The 18,093-nt window shown below is 46.4% G+C and overlaps 1 protein-coding gene across 2 annotated transcripts in view; it reads left to right on the top strand.

The window, feature by feature from the left end:
• NOP2 (NOP2 nucleolar protein) overlaps positions 1-18,093 on the top strand; it is a 318,038-nt gene that overhangs the window by 45,260 nt on the left and 254,685 nt on the right. For both annotated transcript variants that reach the window (XM_069243103.1, XM_069243104.1), the window contains exons 2-5: positions 2,644-2,767; positions 3,013-3,055; positions 4,322-4,407; positions 7,961-8,220. In XM_069243103.1, the coding sequence (XP_069099204.1) occupies positions 2,662-2,767; positions 3,013-3,055; positions 4,322-4,407; positions 7,961-8,220 (495 nt within the window). In that variant the 5' untranslated portion in view covers positions 2,644-2,661. The remainder of the gene's footprint in view (positions 1-2,643; positions 2,768-3,012; positions 3,056-4,321; positions 4,408-7,960; positions 8,221-18,093) is intronic.

Below are 18,093 nucleotides of genomic sequence, written 5' to 3'. Positions count from 1 at the left end.
TGCCAGCTTGTGTGTGCTAATGAGGACAAAACGAGTAAGTCGACATGGCACTCCCCTCAGGGTGCCATGCCAGCCTCTCACTGCCTATGCAGTATAGGTAAGACACCCCTCTAGCAGGCCTTACAGCCCTAAGGCAGGGTGCACTATACCATAGGTGAGGGTACCAGTGCATGAGCATGGTACCCCTACAGTGTCTAAACAAAACCTTAGACATTGTAAGTGCAGGGTAGCCATAAGAGTATATGGTCTGGGAGTCTGTCAAACACGAACTCCACAGCACCATAATGGCTACACTGAAAACTGGGAAGTTTGGTATCAAACTTCTCAGCACAATAAATGCACACTGATGCCAGTGTACATTTTATTGTAAAATACACCCCAGAGGGCACCTTAGAGGTGCCCCCTGAAACTTAACCGACTATCTGTGTAGGCTGACTAGTTTTAGCAGCCTGCCACAAACCGAGACATGTTGCTGGCCCCATGGGGAGAGTGCCTTTGTCACTCTGAGGCCAGTAACAAAGCCTGCACTGGGTGGAGATGCTAACACCTCCCCCAGGCAGGAATTGTCACACCTGGCGGTGAGCCTCAAAGGCTCACTTCCTTTGTGCCAACCCAGCAGGACACTCCAGCTAGTGGAGTTGCCCGCCCCCTCCGGCCAGGCCCCACTTTTGGCGGCAAGGCCGGAGAAAATAATGAGAAAAACAAGGAGGAGTCACTGGCCAGTCAGGACAGCCCCTAAGGTGTCCTGAGCTGAAGTGACTCTAACTTTTAGAAATCCTCCATCTTGCAGATGGAGGATTCCCCCAATAGGGTTAGGATTGTGACCCCCTCCCCTTGGGAGGAGGCACAAAGAGGGTGTACCCACCCTCAGGGCTAGTAGCCATTGGCTACTAACCCCCCAGACCTAAACACGCCCTTAAATTTAGTATTTAAGGGCTACCCTGAACCCTAGAAAATTAGATTCCTGCAACTACAAGAAGAAGGACTGCCCAGCTGAAAACCCCTGCAGCGGAAGACCAGAAGACGACAACTGCCTTGGCTCCAGAAACTCACCGGCCTGTCTCCTGCCTTCCAAAGATCCTGCTCCAGCGACGCCTTCCAAAGGGACCAGCGACCTCGACATCCTCTGAGGACTGCCCCTGCTTCGAAAAGACAAGAAACTCCCGAGGACAGCGGACCTGCTCCAAGAAAAGCTGCAACTTTGTTTCCAGCAGCTTTAAAGAACCCTGCAAGCTCCCCGCAAGAAGCGTGAGACTTGCAACACTGCACCCGGCGACCCTGACTCGGCTGGTGGCGATCCAACGCCTCAGGAGGGACCCCAGGACTACTCTGATACTGTGAGTACCAAAACCTGTCCCCCCTGAGCCCCCACAGCGCCGCCTGCAGAGGGAATCCCGAGGCTTCCCCTGACCGCGACTCTTTGAACCTAAAGTCCCGACGCCTGGGAGAGACCCTGCACCCGCAGCCCCCAGGACCTGAAGGACCGGACTTTCACTGGAGAAGTGACCCCCAGGAGTCCCTCTCCCTTGCCCAAGTGGAGGTTTCCCCGAGGAATCCCCCCCTTGCCTGCCTGCAGCGCTGAAGAGATCCCTAGATCTCCCATTGACTTCCATTACAAACCCGACGCTTGTTTCTACACTGCACCCGGCCGCCCCCGCGCTGCTGAGGGTGAAATTTCTGTGTGGGCTTGTGTCCCCCCCGGTGCCCTACAAAACCCCCCTGGTCTGCCCTCCGAAGACGCGGGTACTTACCTGCAAGCAGACCGGAACCGGGGCACCCCCTTCTCTCCATTCTAGCCTATGTGTTTTGGGCACCACTTTGAACTCTGCACCTGACCGGCCCTGAGCTGCTGGTGTGGTGACTTTGGGGTTGCTCTGAACCCCCAACGGTGGGCTACCTTGGACCAAGAACTAAGCCCTGTAAGTGTCTTACTTACCTGGTTAACCTAACAAATACTTACCTCCCCTAGGAACTGTGAAAATTGCACTAAGTGTCCACTTTTAAAACAGCTATTTGTGAATAACTTGAAAAGTATACATGCAATTTTGATGATTTGAAGTTCCTAAAGTACTTACCTGCAATACCTTTCGAATGAGATATTACATGTAGAATTTGAACCTGTGGTTCTTAAAATAAACTAAGAAAATATATTTTTCTATACAAAAACCTATTGGCTGGATTTGTCTCTGAGTGTGTGTACCTCATTTATTGTCTATGTGTATGTACAACAAATGCTTAACACTACTCCTTGGATAAGCCTACTGCTCGACCACACTACTACAAAATAGAGCATTAGTATTATCTATTTTTACCACTATTTTACCTCTAAGGGGAACCCTTGGACTCTGTGCATGCTATTCCTTACTTTGAAATAGCACATACAGAGCCAACTTCCTACATAACTTCACACAGTTTTCCTTTTATCTTAATGAAACACAAAGATCCATTTAACATATTAACCTCCTGCTCTCATGTGCTCTTCTTATAGAACCCGCATAGACCCCATGACTAATGAGCCTATTTTTGTAAATTATAAATTTTGTTTAAAACTCTAGAGCATCCTCATTAATTCATCCTCTTAAGTATGATTTTTGTTTTCCTTGATCAATTTTTCTTCTTCAAGAATGTCCATATCTCTTTCAGGCACATAGCACTGTCAAAATGGGGCGTAAACTAGACCCCACCAAGAAGGAGAAACGTGGTCCAGGGCGGAAAGCCCGCAAGCAGAAGGGGGCTGAGACTGAACTAGCTAATTTCCTACCACCGTGTAAGTTTTTCTCACCTTCTACAATCCTAAACTCTCCATGTCCCAAAAGTGTAATCCAAGATTGTGACATCTGTTTGCTTTAGATTTGGATTCTCTGTGCAGCTCTCATCTGGCTAGGATGACACACCATTCAAGATGCCCCTCAGGGGGATAGTGACTAAAATGTACCTCAAATTAGAGATCAGAGATTCTCTGTTTAGCTTAACGATGTTTTGTAAATCTTATTATATTTTCGTTCTTTCCAGCTGACTCTGATCCAAAGAGACTCTCAAGTCATGCTAGGAAACGGTGAGTCTTTTCCCTGCATTCTGCTGTTTGTCCGCAAAGATTTTCCAAGAGTTTTGTGTATGCAAAATATTTTTTTAATGTTGTCTTAGTGTGTTCTTTAAGCATCTCACACTTAGTGTTTTCTTCAGGGAATGGCAGACTAATGCTGGTGTTGAATCAACTCTAAATAAAAGTAACTGTGTTTTAATATGTATAACAAAGACAGGTGATGGAAGTGAAAACCAGGCAGCATAGGAAACCAACCCTCTACCCCTCCCCCCCATGTTGGAATAGTTAAAAGCAGCCATACTTTCAAGATAGTTTCTGAAACATCCAAGAAAACATGGATCTTATCAATTTGGTTTATTGCGTTTTTTCGAACGAAAGATCAATTTTATTATTTAGGGGAACCTGACCCTATCATTATTATTCATTTTGAATAACAGATTTTCTCTATGCAGGCTTTTATCTGCCTGACATAGGTATCGTACTTGTCAAAAAGACACCTTAACAAGATGCTAATCGTACACTTGGGCACACTGAAATGAAAATAGGGCACATTTTTATTTTCCTAACAAAATACTGAGCTTCAAGGAAGTAAACCAACATTTGCAAAATAATTTTCAAAAATCTACAGTGAGACCAACATAGGTGTTCAAAAGAGGCACAGAAAGTGCACTTTCATGCTAGAGCCTTTAAGGACATTTCGCTGCTTTTTGTTGGGTATATTTGGAGCTCTGTCCCCATTCTTCCTCCATCCATGTGTGTTAAACATTTTATTATTTCATCATTCTTAAACTTGGAAGAATGTTCCTTTTTGAAGTAATTTCATTCTGGTTTAGTTAGGCTAATACCTGTGAAAAGCATGTCTAGAAGGCAGCAATCAAGTCTATTTAGCTTAAGGTTTAATTGAAACTGATCTAGGAAAGGATTGAACTCTCTGGTGCATTTTGATCATTTATCAATCTTATTGCACAACTGCGGTCTGAAGTTTAAAATACATTCTTCTTGCTTCGGGAGAAGAAGAAATATTTTCCAATTAATTGAAGGCATTTATTTCTACTATCTTTTGAACAACTAGGAATTCATTTTCTTTTACTGTGTCCTGGGACCTCCTGTAATCCCTAAAATATATCGCAATTATGTTTTCCCTCACCCGTTTTGGAGTCTTACGCCATGTTCTGTTAGACCAGAAGGCTCTTTTTCAGTCTGTATAAGTCTGTGTGCAAGTGGCAGAAATCGAGTCTGCTCAGTTGGAGTGATGTTGCTGCCTTTCTTCTTCAACAGCGCTCAGAAGCGGCAGCAGGACAAAACGGTGAAGTCTGCTGCTAACAACAAAGTGGCAGCCCCAGTACGGACTCCGACTAGCAAAGGTGAGTAAAGGGCTCTCTGCTTCTGAGTTGTGATAAGCAGGTGAGGTTTGTTTGTATGCTGCTTTCTGGGGTGGGGAGGGGGTCTGATGAGCTGTGCTCACATATTTATCTTGAGGACTGCCACCACCTGTACCTTCTTTCAAACAAAAGTCAGTGTAGAAAAGCAGGCTGGCTTGTCCAGTTCAATAATTTAGTCACATTTGGTAGAGCCTTCAAAAATCTGAGTAACACTAGGACGCTGTGCCTTCTGTGTTCAATGCTCACATGCTGCCAGAGCCTCATTGATGTTTACTTGGGGTGGGTAAATTTAAAATATCTGCAGTGGGGCCCCTTCCTAGATGCTCTTGTAGTCTCCTGACTATAATTTGTGCCCTTCCAAAGTCTACAGAGCACCCTTCTGTAACATCCCCCAGCAATGACATTTCTTCACTAACAACCCCAGCCACTTTACATATCTTTTGGATGATTAAGATGACCAGTGGCATCACTTAATGCAGCAGTGTGCATCATATATGCTGTGTATCTGAGCTGATCAACAGGTATATTTCTTCCCTTTGGAGGATGGACTTTGTTTCAAGTTTGTCTTGAGTAAGTGTGACCCTTTTTAAAGAGTGTTTTTTCACCTGGGTGTTGTGCAATTTGTATTGGACTAAACCAGGTGTAAAGAAATGGCTCCCTGTTGCAGTTACCCCCCACTTTTTGCCTGATACTGATGCTGACTTGACTGAGAAGTGTGCTGGGACCCTGCTAACCAGGCCCCAGCACCAGTGTTCTTTCACCTAAAATGTACCATTGTTTCCACAATTGGCACAACCCTGGCACCTAGGTAAGTCCCTTGTAACTGGTACCCCTGGTACCAAGGGCCCTGATGCCAGGGAAGGTCTCTAAGGGCTGCAGCATGTCTTATGCCACCCTAGGGACCCCTCACTCAGCACAGACACACTGCTTGCCAGCTTGTGTGTGCTGATGGGGAGAAAATGACTAAGTCGACATGGCACTCCCCTCAGGGTGCCATGCCAACCTCCCACTGCCTGTGGCATAGGTAAGTCACCCCTCTAGTAGGCCTTACAGCCCTAAGGCAGGGTGCACTATACCACAGGTGAGGGCATATGTGCATGAGCACTATGCCCCTACAGTGTCTGAGCAAAACCTTAGACATTGTAAGTGCAGGGTAGCCATAAGAGTATATGGGCTGGGAGTCTGTCAAAAACGAACTCCACAGCTCCATAATGGCTACACTGAATACTGGGAAGTTTAGTATCAAACTTCTCAGAATAATAAACCCACACTGATGCCAGTGTTGGATTTATTAAAAAATGCACACAGAGGGCATCTTAGAGATACCCCCTGTATTTTACCCAATTGTTCAGTGCAGGACTGACTGGTCTGTGCCAGCCTGCTGCTGAGAGACGAGTGTCTGACCTCATGCGGTGAGAGCCTTTGTGCTCTCTGAGGACAGAAACAAAGCCTGCTCTGGGTGGAGGTGCTTCACACCTCCCCCCTGCAGGAACTGTAACACCTAGCAGTGAGCTTCAAAGGCTCAAGCTTCGTGTTACAATGCCCCAGGGCACTCCAGCTAGTGGAGATGCCCGCCTCCTGGACCCAGCCCCCACTTTTGGCGGCAAGTCCAGGAGAGATAATGAGAAAAACAAGGAGGAGTCACTGGCCAGTCATGACAGCCCCTAAGGTGTCCTGAGCTGAGGTGACTCTGACTTTTAGAAATCCTCCATCTTGCAGATGGAGGATTCCCCCAATAGGATTAGGGATGTGACCCCCTCCCCTTGGGAGGAGGCACAAAGAGGGTGTACCCACCCTCAGGGCTAGTAGCCATTGGCTACTAACCCCCCAGACCTAAACACGCCCTTAAATTTAGTATTTAAGGGCTCTCCCTGAACCTCGAAATTAGATTCCTGCAACAACAAGAAGAAGGACTGCCTAGCTGAAAACCCCTGCAGAGGAAGACCAGAAGACAACAACTGCCTTGGCTCCAGAAACTCACCGGCCTGTCTCCTGCCTTCCAAAGAACTCTGCTCCAGCGACGCCTTCCAAAGGGACCAGCGACCTCTGCATCCTCTGAGGACTGCCCTGCTTCGACGACGACAAGAAACTCCCGAGGACAGCGGACCTGCTCCAAAAAGACTGCAACTTTATCCAAAGGAGCAGCTTCAAAGAACCCTGCAATCTCCCCGCAAGAAGCGTGAGACTTGCAACACTGCACCCGGCGACCCCGACTCGGCTGGTGGAGAACCAACACCTCAGGGAGGACCCCCGGACTACTCTACGACTGTGAGTACCAAAACCTGTCCCCCCTGAGCCCCCACAGCGCCGCCTGCAGAGGGAATCCCGAGGCTTCCCCTGACCGCGACTCTCTGAAACCTAAGTCCCGACGCCTGGAAAAGACCCTGCACCCGCAGCCCCCAGGACCTGAAGGACCGGACTTTCACTGCAGACGTGACCCCCAGGAGTCCCTCTCCCTTGCCCAAGTGGAGGTTTCCCCGAGGAAGCCCCCCCTTGCCTGCCTGCAGCGCTGAAGAGATCCCTTGATCTCTCATTGACTTCCATTGCGAACCCGACGCTTGTTCTAACACTGCACCCGGCCGCCCCCGCGCCGCTGAGGGTGAAATTTCTGTGTGGGCTTGTGTCCCCCCCGGTGCCCTACAAAACCCCCCTGGTCTGCCCTCCGAAGACGCGGGTACTTACCTGCTGGCAGACTGGAACCGGGGCACCCCTTTCTCTCCATTGGAGCCTATGCGTTTTGGGCACCACTTTGAACTCTGCACCTGACCGGCCCTGAGCGGCTGGTGTGGTAACTTTGGGGTTGCTCTGAACCCCCAACGGTGGGCTACCTTGGACCAAGAACTGAACCCTGTAAGTGTCTTACTTACCTGGTAAAACTAACAAAAACTTACCTCCCCCAGGAACTGTGAAAATTGCACTAAGTGTCCACTTTTGAAATAGCTATTTGTGAATAACTTGAAAAGTATACATGCAATTGAAATGATTCAAAGTTCCTAATGTACTTACCTGCAATACCTTTCAAACAAGATATTACATGTTAAATTTGAACCTGTGGTTCTTAAAATAAACTAAGAAAAGATAGTTTTCTATACCAAAACCTATTGGCTGGATTTGTCTCTGAGTGTGTGTACCTCATTTATTGTCTATGTGTATGTACAACAAATGCTTAACACTACTCCTTGGATAAGCCTACTGCTCGACCACACTACCACAAAATAGAGCATTAGTATTATCTATTTTTACCACTATTTTACCTCTAAGGGGAACCCTTGGACTCTGTGCATGCTATTCCTTACTTTGAAATAGCACATACAGAGCCAACTTCCTACACCAGGTAAATGCGACTAAAGCAGGTAAATGCAGATGTCTAGCTATAGAAACTGGCTGAGAATTACTTTTTGGGATTGCAGATAATCATTACAGATGGATAGTGCCTCTTTCCGTGGGCAGACCGTGGTTTCTGAAAGACCACTGACAATTTATGTTGTGTTGTTCATTCTGACTCTTTGTATTTTTGTCCTTATTCATTATGTAGAAGCAGAGAAGAAACCACAAATTCCAAAAGTAGGTGGCTACACAGACGAGAATGGTCAGTGGCTGCTGCCAGCTAAGAGGAAGAGGCCACAGGATAGTGAGGAGGAAGAAGAAGGAAGCTCTGAAGAGGAGGATGGAGGTTCCGGGGAGGAGGGAGGACCTGAGAATGAGCAGGATGTATTGGAAGGGAGTGATGATAATATGATGGATGATTATGGAGCGTCATCCGAAGATGACGAAGATGATGAGGATGGGGAGGAGGTGAGTATGAGACTTTTATGGTACCAGCCCTTGTAGCACTTTGTATTGCTTTTGAACATCTTTGATTTTTAGATTGTGCAAGCTGTGTGGTAGCAACATACCTATTATGTACTATATCAAGAATTTACCAGGGGCTTACATCCCTCCCATTGCGAATCATTGGTTGGCTTTATTGTCCATCCCATTTGCTTGCTTTTTATTAGTTGGCTTTCATTATCAGAGCTTATCGTTCCTTGTCCCCGTAGAGAATAGCCTCTTACTATCTCTCTGATTGGCTGGCTTCATTCCTTCCACTTCTCACTTTTAGAGAACTACTTTTTCTTTTTGCTTAGGCACTCTGAGTGTGCATGTGTTTCCAGATCTCTCCCTTGTGTGCTGATCTGTAATTCATGTTGCTCTCTCACGTGTTGCGTACTTTTTGTGCGTGTCCACTCATCTCTTCTGCTTTCACGCTTGTGTTATCTCCCCCTCATTTGATGCAGTCTGCCTTGTGCACTGCTTCCTTCGGTCACATGCCCAGCCAGCCCACATTCTCTCCTAGAATTCTTTTAAGGTGTCACCTACGAGACAGCCTGTTTTCGAAAATTCCTATTGTTGGCTTACAGTGGGCTTAAAGCCCCCTCACTGTTTACCATTGGTTAGCATCATTGTGTCACTATTTGCTCGCTTTTTATTTGCTAGGTTGTATGGGCTTTTTTTCCCTCTTACATTTGTCCCTCTCCTGGTGCATGGCCTCATTACTTATGTTGATCTCCTTCTTGCTTTTCAGGTACTACTTTTGAGATGTTCTTGCAGAGGTCTTGAGTAGTGCTGTGGGCTACCCTCCTACAGTTAGTTAGCTGGGCACAGGTGTCTTACACTGGCCTGCTGTGCTGCAATTAAAGCTGTACTTTTACAGATGCACAGGGTAGCTCAATGTAGCTTTCTCAATGTAGGTCATTTGCCACTTTGATTCAAACTCCTTGCGACCTTCCCAGTGGCTGTGCTGTGGGATATTGTTCTTGTCCATTGTTGTCCTTCTGTGTCAGAATTTCTACCTCTTTTTGGTTGTTTGTGAGTCCTCAATATGCAGCGAGGTTGTGACTAGTGTTTGGTTGCTTTAGGAGCTCCTCCTGTGTTGCCAATATGTGATCAACTCAAATGAATTTGCAGGAGTTATTCTGTAACTATTTTTACGTCACAGTTTTCTACTTTTAAAAACACATTTATTTGAATGGCCCTTTCAGAGTTTATTAAAGCTTGAAGCTTCTGTTGCTTATATCCTACATTTGGACGCTACAAGGGATGTCTCCAGACCTGTGTTTTTAATTAATAGAAACCGTAAAGGGCTTCCGGGTTTACGCCTAACAGCAAGTCGTAATTACATTACCTCTCATTTGCAGTTCATGTCTTCAATAATACAGACTCTTTAATCAACAGTAGAGCAGCATTATTTTCATATAAATGTGACTTAGCTTTAAAATGTTTCTTCATTTGTTAGTGCAGAATTAGAGAGATTTTCCCAACCCCTTCTCTTTTTCAAATATATCCACTGCAGAGTAATTGTCCAGGTTTATTGCTTTTTGATCGCCCGGTTTTTGGACTTGTACTGCGGGTGAGTCTCACTCATTTGAGTCTCACTCATGGTAATCACTTGGTGTTTGTACTATGCATGTTTACAGCCAGAGTCCACCTTTTAAAATAAGGCTGCTGCAGCACAGCTAGGGAAGAAACCACTGGGCTGGTTGCACATGAACATGGTGCACATGTGTGGACTGCGCATGTCGAACTACTGTCATGCATAGCCTGGTAACTGTGTACAGGCAGCTTGGAGCAGAAGGGACTAGGGATAGATGTTGATCAGGGAAAGGCCTTATAATGTTAGTGGGTGAAGGAAGCTATGAAGCTAAATATAGAGTGAAAGCTCCAACCCAGATTGCTTGGGAATGAAGGCTAAACAGCCTGAGCGTCATGGATTTCTTGACCCTGACCACTTCGGATCAATAACCAAAATCACTTCTGAGGGGCTGCAGTAACTCCTGCGTCCTCCCAGATTCCTCCTTTAGTTTGTTTTTTTTACTCCGCGCCTCTGTTTGCTTTCTTTTCTGATACTGCTGTGTTACAAACCCTTTTTGTTTTGTTTTTTAATAGTATTTATTTCTTTTTGGGGGGGTGCCTGGTCCTACCCAGGCACCACCAAGTAAATTCCTTTAGTGAGGGCAGCGCAAGAAGCCCACTTCAGCACTGCCCAGCCAGCTCGCCACCTCACCTGGCTGCCACTGAAGACAGTCCTTTAGCCATTCTTTATCCATCAGGGGCTTGTAGTTCCAGCTGTCCATTGTGCTGCCACGTCCAAGTCCAGGGTCTTGATCTGTCTCTCCCTTGTGCAAGAGTTTATACGTTCTGGGAGCCAAGGACATCTGCCCAATCCTAGGATACTACATCACCGGTCCAAAGTTGTCCCTAAACTCCTCCACAGCATAGTAGGACAATCCAGTATGGCGCTGCCAAGTGGTCTATGTGCACAGCTCCTCTGATGGCTACAGCTTCACTCCAGAAGACATCACTGCTGGGAACCTTCCCACCTAAAATTCAAAGGGGGAGTTCCTTCTGTGTTCGCTCAAAATGTCTGGGCTTCCTACTTTGGTTGGCCTGGGCTGTACCAGACTACTGTACCCGCTAATTACCAGATTTCTCAATAACCCCTCAAAAGTTTTATTAATACCTGTCTTCAGAACAAACACTTAGGAGGAGATAGAAAGATGTCCTTATCAGATCAATACTTAAAATATGGCATTCTTGAGTCATAGGATGGGACATAAAAGGAGTTCCCTGGTTGGCAAATAATTCCTATGGGATTCTGAGTCTTCATAAACAAACTACAACCTGTGCGATTGTGGAAGTTGTTGTGTTGTTCTAACAATAAAGACTCTAATGCTGAATTTCTGGAGAATAAAAACCAGTTAGTAAAACCTTGTAGCAGATATTTTTCTTTTTTATCTCATCTGTAATGGCCCTTTATCGTCTGAGTTTAAACTAGATACAGGACCTGATTTCAAAAAGGCATGGGTACCACCGATTGTTTGGGTTTATATTGAACCAGTATATGGCGTAATACTTTTTCACAGTTAATAAAATAATGGCTTACCATGGTAGGACCTACACTAGTTGAGACCTGTAGTATAGCACTCTTGAGTATATGATATTTTGCTGAGCTCATCTGAAATTCCTATAATATTCCAAGGAAATGTCTGAGGAACAAGGAAGATCATTTGTGCCACCTGTGATGTACCGGACACATAGTGACAGTCCTTGTTGTGTAATCTTGTTTTCTTGTGGCGTTTTCCTGTCTGGCTGGGGAATTTTTGTTATTTCTGCATTGACTAAACAGGCTTCTTTTAATCTTACTCTTAGGTCATCCGCCTGTAAGTGTTTTTTTTTATTTTTATATATATTTAGTTTTTCAAGAATGTTTCAAATACAGTGTCATCAATACAGAGGATAATGTCTTTAACAGTGCAGGAATAATGGCAGCTCTAGTATGAGCTCCCAGTTTCCTGATTTCAGGGTGGATTGACAGAGGTAGGATATTGCTTCCTATCCCTGTGTACACATTTTACCCAAATGCTGTTACAACGTTTGTATTTTTCTGATTTTACTGAGTTTAAATTCATCACTGAAAATTGGAAGCTCCAGCCTTATATTGCAGTGAAGTTAGGATCATCTGTTCCGCTTCTTGAAATAAGGAATTATTAAGCTTTCCTTGTGATATTTTTTTTCTCCACACATTACCTATTTCTTTGGATTGGTAGGGATCGTTGTCTTGAGCACAGTTAGGCGATATAACCCAATTTTTCATATGAGTACCATTTGGGTCTGGGGGAATGTTTAGGCCTAAGGGGCCTTGTCGGACTGATAGGATTCTGCAGGGCAGTAGGTGCAATTAGTTTAGTAGCTGGTTTGAGCTCCTGGTGGGGTTACAAAACTGATTGCCCTTATATGTAAGATTACAGTCCGGTGAACTTTGAAAGTCTCATGCACATTCTTTGGCTTTGTTTAGTATTTCTTGTGGGTGTTATCCCATCCATTTCTAAGAGGCTTCAGGTAAGAAGTCTAGGAAGTGTTCCAGATCTATTTTCTTTTCAGTCCGTCATTCTGGCTGTGCCTGGTTTAAGCCAACAATCTACCAAATCTTGCACTTTATAATACAGTGTTCAGAGGCTTTCTCCTTTAGACCATTTATCTCCTCTGAACTTCTATCCATGAGGTTCTGTATCCCGTACTATTTGTAGTATGGCTTTCTTGAACTCTGCATTCAAGGTATTTCCTGTAGGATTGGCAGCCAGATGGCCTGCATAGAGCTCTCCAGACAGGAGAGGTGCTTTATACTGTCCTCACTTACCAGGAGGTCAGTCAGCACCAGTGGTTACTCTGTCAGAATTCACAAAAAATGTAATCTGGATACTCCTTGCCCGATATTTTTGCAACACAGACCTGGGGACATTTGAGGCTCCCTGGCATTTGAGCTTATATCTGTCAGCCATAAAATGGTCTGGTACTGAACCTGTTTAGTAGCAACCAGGGATGCTTGGTCCCTTTAAAATACCTTGTAGATTCTCTCTAGACTGTTGTGCCACCCTGCTGTTCTGTTCCATTACAATCACAAATGTTTTTGACCGTCAGCCTATTATCAAATCATTTTCTCCAATATAATAGGCTGTGACATGTTGATTCTACAGCATACCACATCTGACAACATTATAACTGGTATTAAAGCCATGATCTTTAGTTCTAAAAGCTTATTTTACCCAATAATTTCTCCACAGTTTAAAGGTAAGTATGCCTCCTTAATATTCCTGTCACCTCTGTCACCTAACACTAGATTCCTGTTACCTAACACCGGTGTCTCAATCTCTCCATCACTCATGTGTTGTTCCCTATGGTACATCTTGTAAAGGGCTACTAGAATTATGCTGTTGTGTGGCTGTGGCGTGTTTTGCAAAATTCTGTGTTAGCCGCATTTGCCACATAATGAGTCATCTGCTGCATAATCTCCAGATTTTAACAAAAAGAAATATTTGTAGTTCAAACATTACTAAAAGTGCAGTGACACATGTTGCCCTGCGGTGGAACGCTCTTTGTAAAGCTCGACTAGTCATCTTTCAGTTGCTTATTGCTAAGTTTGGGTGCTGTCCCGGTACTAATGATATGATAGCTATGTGAAGACAGTGTTAACAAGTGTAAACACAAGAAAAAATGAACTAATACTATCACAAAATGTGGTGCATTATGCCAAATAAATTGCCCTTTCTTGCCACATAATTTAGCCAACCCTGCTGCATAATTTGGCCCTCCTCTGCTGCATAATTCCAGTGGCCCTGGTCTTTTGTAGGCAACACCCAGAGTAGTCTGAGGAAAAGGTTGATTGGCTCACAGCGATCCCTTCCATCTCATTATATCAAGTAAGTCCAGCGCAGACTTCCACTGCAGCTTTACAACCTGCATCTCCGCCCCCTACATTGACAGCGGTACTGATGGCACCAGTGGAAATTCCAGTGCCAACTACAATGTCTGACCCCCACACTGGCTTTGACTGTACCCCAATGAGGTCCACTCTGAATCCACTACAGCACACCTGGTTCACATGCTTCCACTACTGCTGAAGCAGCCTCTGAGACTGCATTGTGTTTCAGCTCCAACTCTGATCAGAGCTTGCCCCTGCTCGCACACGGTTAGAATGGTAATGATTTACTCCTCGTTATGTGATAGTGGACTTGCAGGAAGCCAGTGGGCATGATGCTTTCCCTAGTACAGGGTTAACCTAGTCTTTTAGATCCTCAGTGAAAGAGAGTGCTTTTTTGCTGGGTTAATTTGACAGCCAGCAGAGGTCCTGAACCTACAGCTGCCTTAGGGTGAAGCCAGGACTAATGTTCTTACAGAAATTCTGCAACCTGGGCCAGCCACGTCTGAGCCATTGATTCTGTTCAATAAAGCCCTTCATGATGCCGTAATGGGCACCTGGTCTATGCCCTGTTCCTGAACGTTGGTGAATAGGCAGGTGTCCAGATAGAAAAAAACGGCACATGATGACCCTGATTTTCTACATCCTACTCTTCAGAGTTTGGTGATTCAGACTTACACCAGCAGTGGGGACCACCTCTTCGTTCCCTACTACCTAACCTCATATTCATTTTGCTGGCTTATGCCTATTTGGAAAGAGAGCTGATCCTACCTTGGAACATTTCAGTGAGAGTAGAGCCACTTAACTCTCTTGGGTTTTTGGCCCCTGCTAAACGCTTTCCTCACCAGTTTAGGAAGCTCATGGATACTCCAGGAGTATTGGTGTACTGCCACTCTTCCCAGCCGTTCTGGAGTCACCCCAGTCCTTTTAAGATTGAGGCTCTGAATCTGGCAGGCAATGTGTTGTTCATCCCAGGCACCAGCTGCCTTCCCCCCCCCCCCCCCCCCCCTTTCTCCCCCTGTCCTCTTCTTCTGCGGCAGATGCCTCTAGGGCACTTTAGCTTGCCAATAGTGGCACACAGCCACCATGTGGGATGCAGGATCCAGTACATTCTCTCAGTGTTGTGATTGATCAGATCTGGTAGCTGTGTCCTCCAGACCTTTGAGTATGGTTATGCCCTACACTTTTTTTCTGCCCCACTACACCTCTCTCCCACACCACTATGACTCTAGGGGAACCTATTCATTCTAATGCAAGAGGTGCATGCTTTACTCTGCAAAGAAGCCACCAAAGGGTTGCAGACTCTAAAATAGAGATGGGCTGTTACGCCTCAGCCTATCCCTCTAAATGCCTCCTTCCGGGAGGGCAAATTCAAAATGCTGACTCTGGTACTGCAACCCTGGACCCAATCATCTGGAAAGTGGCCTTGGATCTGCAGGACGCATATTTTCATATGCCTGTCCTGCAGTTCGACAGATGTTACCTGTGGTTCAAGGTAGGTCAGGAGCATTTTTTAGTTTGCCATGCTCCACTTTGGCCTCACCAGTACACCAAGGGTGTTCTCGAAATTAATGGTGATGGTTGTTATTCCCATCCTCCACAGATGTGCAGCAGTATTTCCCTGCCTTGACACCTGGCTGTTGAAGGTGGGCTTGCCACTGCTAGTCGTAGACCACCTTAGGTGAAGACAAACCTCTTGACATCATTGGGGTTCATGGTTAATGAGCCAAAGTCAGACCAGCTTTTTCGCAGAGGCTTTCTTTTATTAGAGTTGCTCTGGATATAGTTGAGTTTAGGGCCTTCTCTCCGCTGCAAAGCATCTAGAACATTCAGGCTATGATCTGGATATTTCAGCCTCGGTCCTGGATTTCTGGGTGAGCAGCTGTAGGAAGTTGGCTCTGTATGTGCTATTTCAAAGTAAGGAATAGCATGCACAGAGTCCAAGGGTTCCCCTTAGAGGTAAAATAGTGGTAAAAATAGATAATACTAATGCTCTATTTTGTGGTAGTGTGGTCGAGCAGTAGGCTTATCCAAGGAGTAGTGTTAAGCATTTGTTGTACATACACATAGACAATAAATGAGGTACACACACTCAGAGACAAATCCAGCCAATAGGTTTTTATATAGAAAAATATCTTTTCTTAGTTTATTTTAAGAACCACAGGTTCAAATTCTACATGTAATAGCTCCTTCGAAAGGTATTGCAGGTAAGTACTTTAGGAACTTCAAATCATAAAAATTGCATGTATACTTTTCAAGTTATTGACAAATAGCTGTTTTAAAAGTGGACACTTAGTGCAATTTTTACAGTTCCTAGGGGAGGTAAGTATTTGTTAGGTTAACCAGGTAAGTAAGACACTTACAGGGCTTAGTTCTTGGTCCAAGGTAGCCCACCGTTGGGGGTTCAGAGCAACCCCAAAGTCACCACACCAGCAGCTCAGGGCCGGTCAGGTGCAGAGTTCAAAGTGGTGCCCAAAACACATAGGCTAGAATGGAGAGAAGGGGGTGCCCCGGTTCCGGTCTGCTTGCAGGTAAGTACCCGCGTCTTCGGAGGGCAGACCAGGGGGGGTTTTGTAGGGCACCGGGGGGGACACAAGTCCACACAGAAATTTCACCCTCAGCAGCGCGGGGGCGGCCGGGTGCAGCGTAGAAGCAAGCGTCGGGTTTTCAATGTTAGTCTATGAGAGATCTCGGGATCTCTTCAGCGCTGCAGGCAGGCAAGGGGGGGATTCCTCGGGGAACCCTCCACTTGGGCAAGGGAGAGGGACTCCTGGGGGTCACTTCTCCAGTGAAAGTCCGGTCCTTCAGGTCCTGGGGGCTGCGGGTGCAGGGTCTCTCCCAGGCGTCGGGACTTTAGGTTCAAAGAGTCGCGGTCAGGGGAAGCCTCGGGATTCCCTCTGCAGGCGGCGCTGTGGGGGCTCAGGGGGGACAGGTTTTGGTACTCACAGTATCAGAGTAGTCCTGGGGTCCCTCCTGAGGTGTTGGATCGCCACCAGCCGAGTCGGGGTCGCCGGGTGCAGTGTTGCAAGTCTCACGCTTCTTGCGGGGAGCTTGCAGGGTTCTTTAAAAGCCGCTGGAAACAAAGTTGCAGCTTTTCTTGGAGCAGGTCCGCTGTCCTCGGGAGTTTCTTGTCTTTTCGAAGCAGGGGCAGTCCTCAGAGGATGTCGAGGTCGCTGGTCCCTTCGGAAGGCGTCGCTGGAGCAGGATCTTTGGAAGGCAGGAGACAGGCCGGTGAGTTTCTGGAGCCAAGGCAGTTGTCGTCTTCTGGTCTTCCGCTGCAGGGGTTTTTCAGCTGGGCAGTCCTTCTTCTTGTTGCAGGAATCTGATTTTCTAGGGTTCAGGGTAGCCCTTAAATACTAAATTTAAGGGCGTGTTTAGGTCTGGGGGGTTAGTAGCCAATGGCTACTAGCCCTGAGGGTGGGTACACCCTCTTTGTGCCTCCTCCCAAGGGGAGGGGGTCACAATCCTAACCCTATTGGGGGAATCCTCCATCTGCAAGATGGAGGATTTCTAAAAGTTAGAGTCACCTCAGCTCAGGACACCTTAGGGGTTGTCCTGACTGGCCAGTGACTCCTCCTTGTTATTCTCATTATTTTCTCCGGCCTTGCCGCCAAAAGTGGGGCCTGGCCGGAGGGGGCGGGCAACTCCACTAGCTGGAGTGTCCTGTTGGGTTGGCACAAAGGAGGTGAGCCTTTGAGGCTCACCGCCAGGTGTGACAATTCCTGCCTGGGAGAGGTGTTAGCATCTCCACCCAGTGCAGGCTTTGTTACTGGCCTCAGAGTGACAAAGGCACTCTCCCCATGGGGCCAGCAACATGTCTCGGTTTGTGGCAGGCTGCTAAAACTAGTCAGCCTACACAGATAGTCGGTTAAGTTTCAGGGGGCACCTCTAAGGTGCCCTCTGTGGTGTTTTTTACAATAAAATGTACACTGGCATCAGTGTGCATTTATTGTGCTGAGAAGTTTGATACCAAACTTCCCAGTTTTCAGTGTAGCCATTATGGTGCTGTGGAGTTCGTGTTTGACAGACTCCCAGACCATATACTCTTATGGCTACCCTGCACTTACAATGTCTAAGGTTTTATTTAGACACTGTAGGGGTACCATGCTCATGCACTGGTACCCTCACCTATGGTATAGTGCACCCTGCCTTAGGGCTGTAAGGCCTGCTAGAGGGGTGTCTTACCTATACTGCATAGGCAGTGAGAGGCTGGCATGGCACCCTGAGGGGAGTGCCATGTCGACTTACTCGTTTTGTCCTCACTAGCACACACAAGCTGGCAAGCAGTGTGTCTGTGCTGAGTGAGAGGTCTCCAGGGTGGCATAAGACATGCTGCAGCCCTTAGAGACCTTCCTTGGCATCAGGGCCCTTGGTACTAGAAGTACCAGTTACAAGGGACTTATCTGGATGCCAGGGTCTGCCAATTGTGGATA

This window comes from Pleurodeles waltl, chromosome 7, assembly GCF_031143425.1.
Source record: "Pleurodeles waltl isolate 20211129_DDA chromosome 7, aPleWal1.hap1.20221129, whole genome shotgun sequence".
Taxonomy (NCBI): Eukaryota; Metazoa; Chordata; class Amphibia; order Caudata; family Salamandridae; genus Pleurodeles; species Pleurodeles waltl.
The sequence above is the reverse complement of the archived record's forward strand: the minus strand, read 5'-3'. Positions and strand labels throughout refer to the sequence as shown.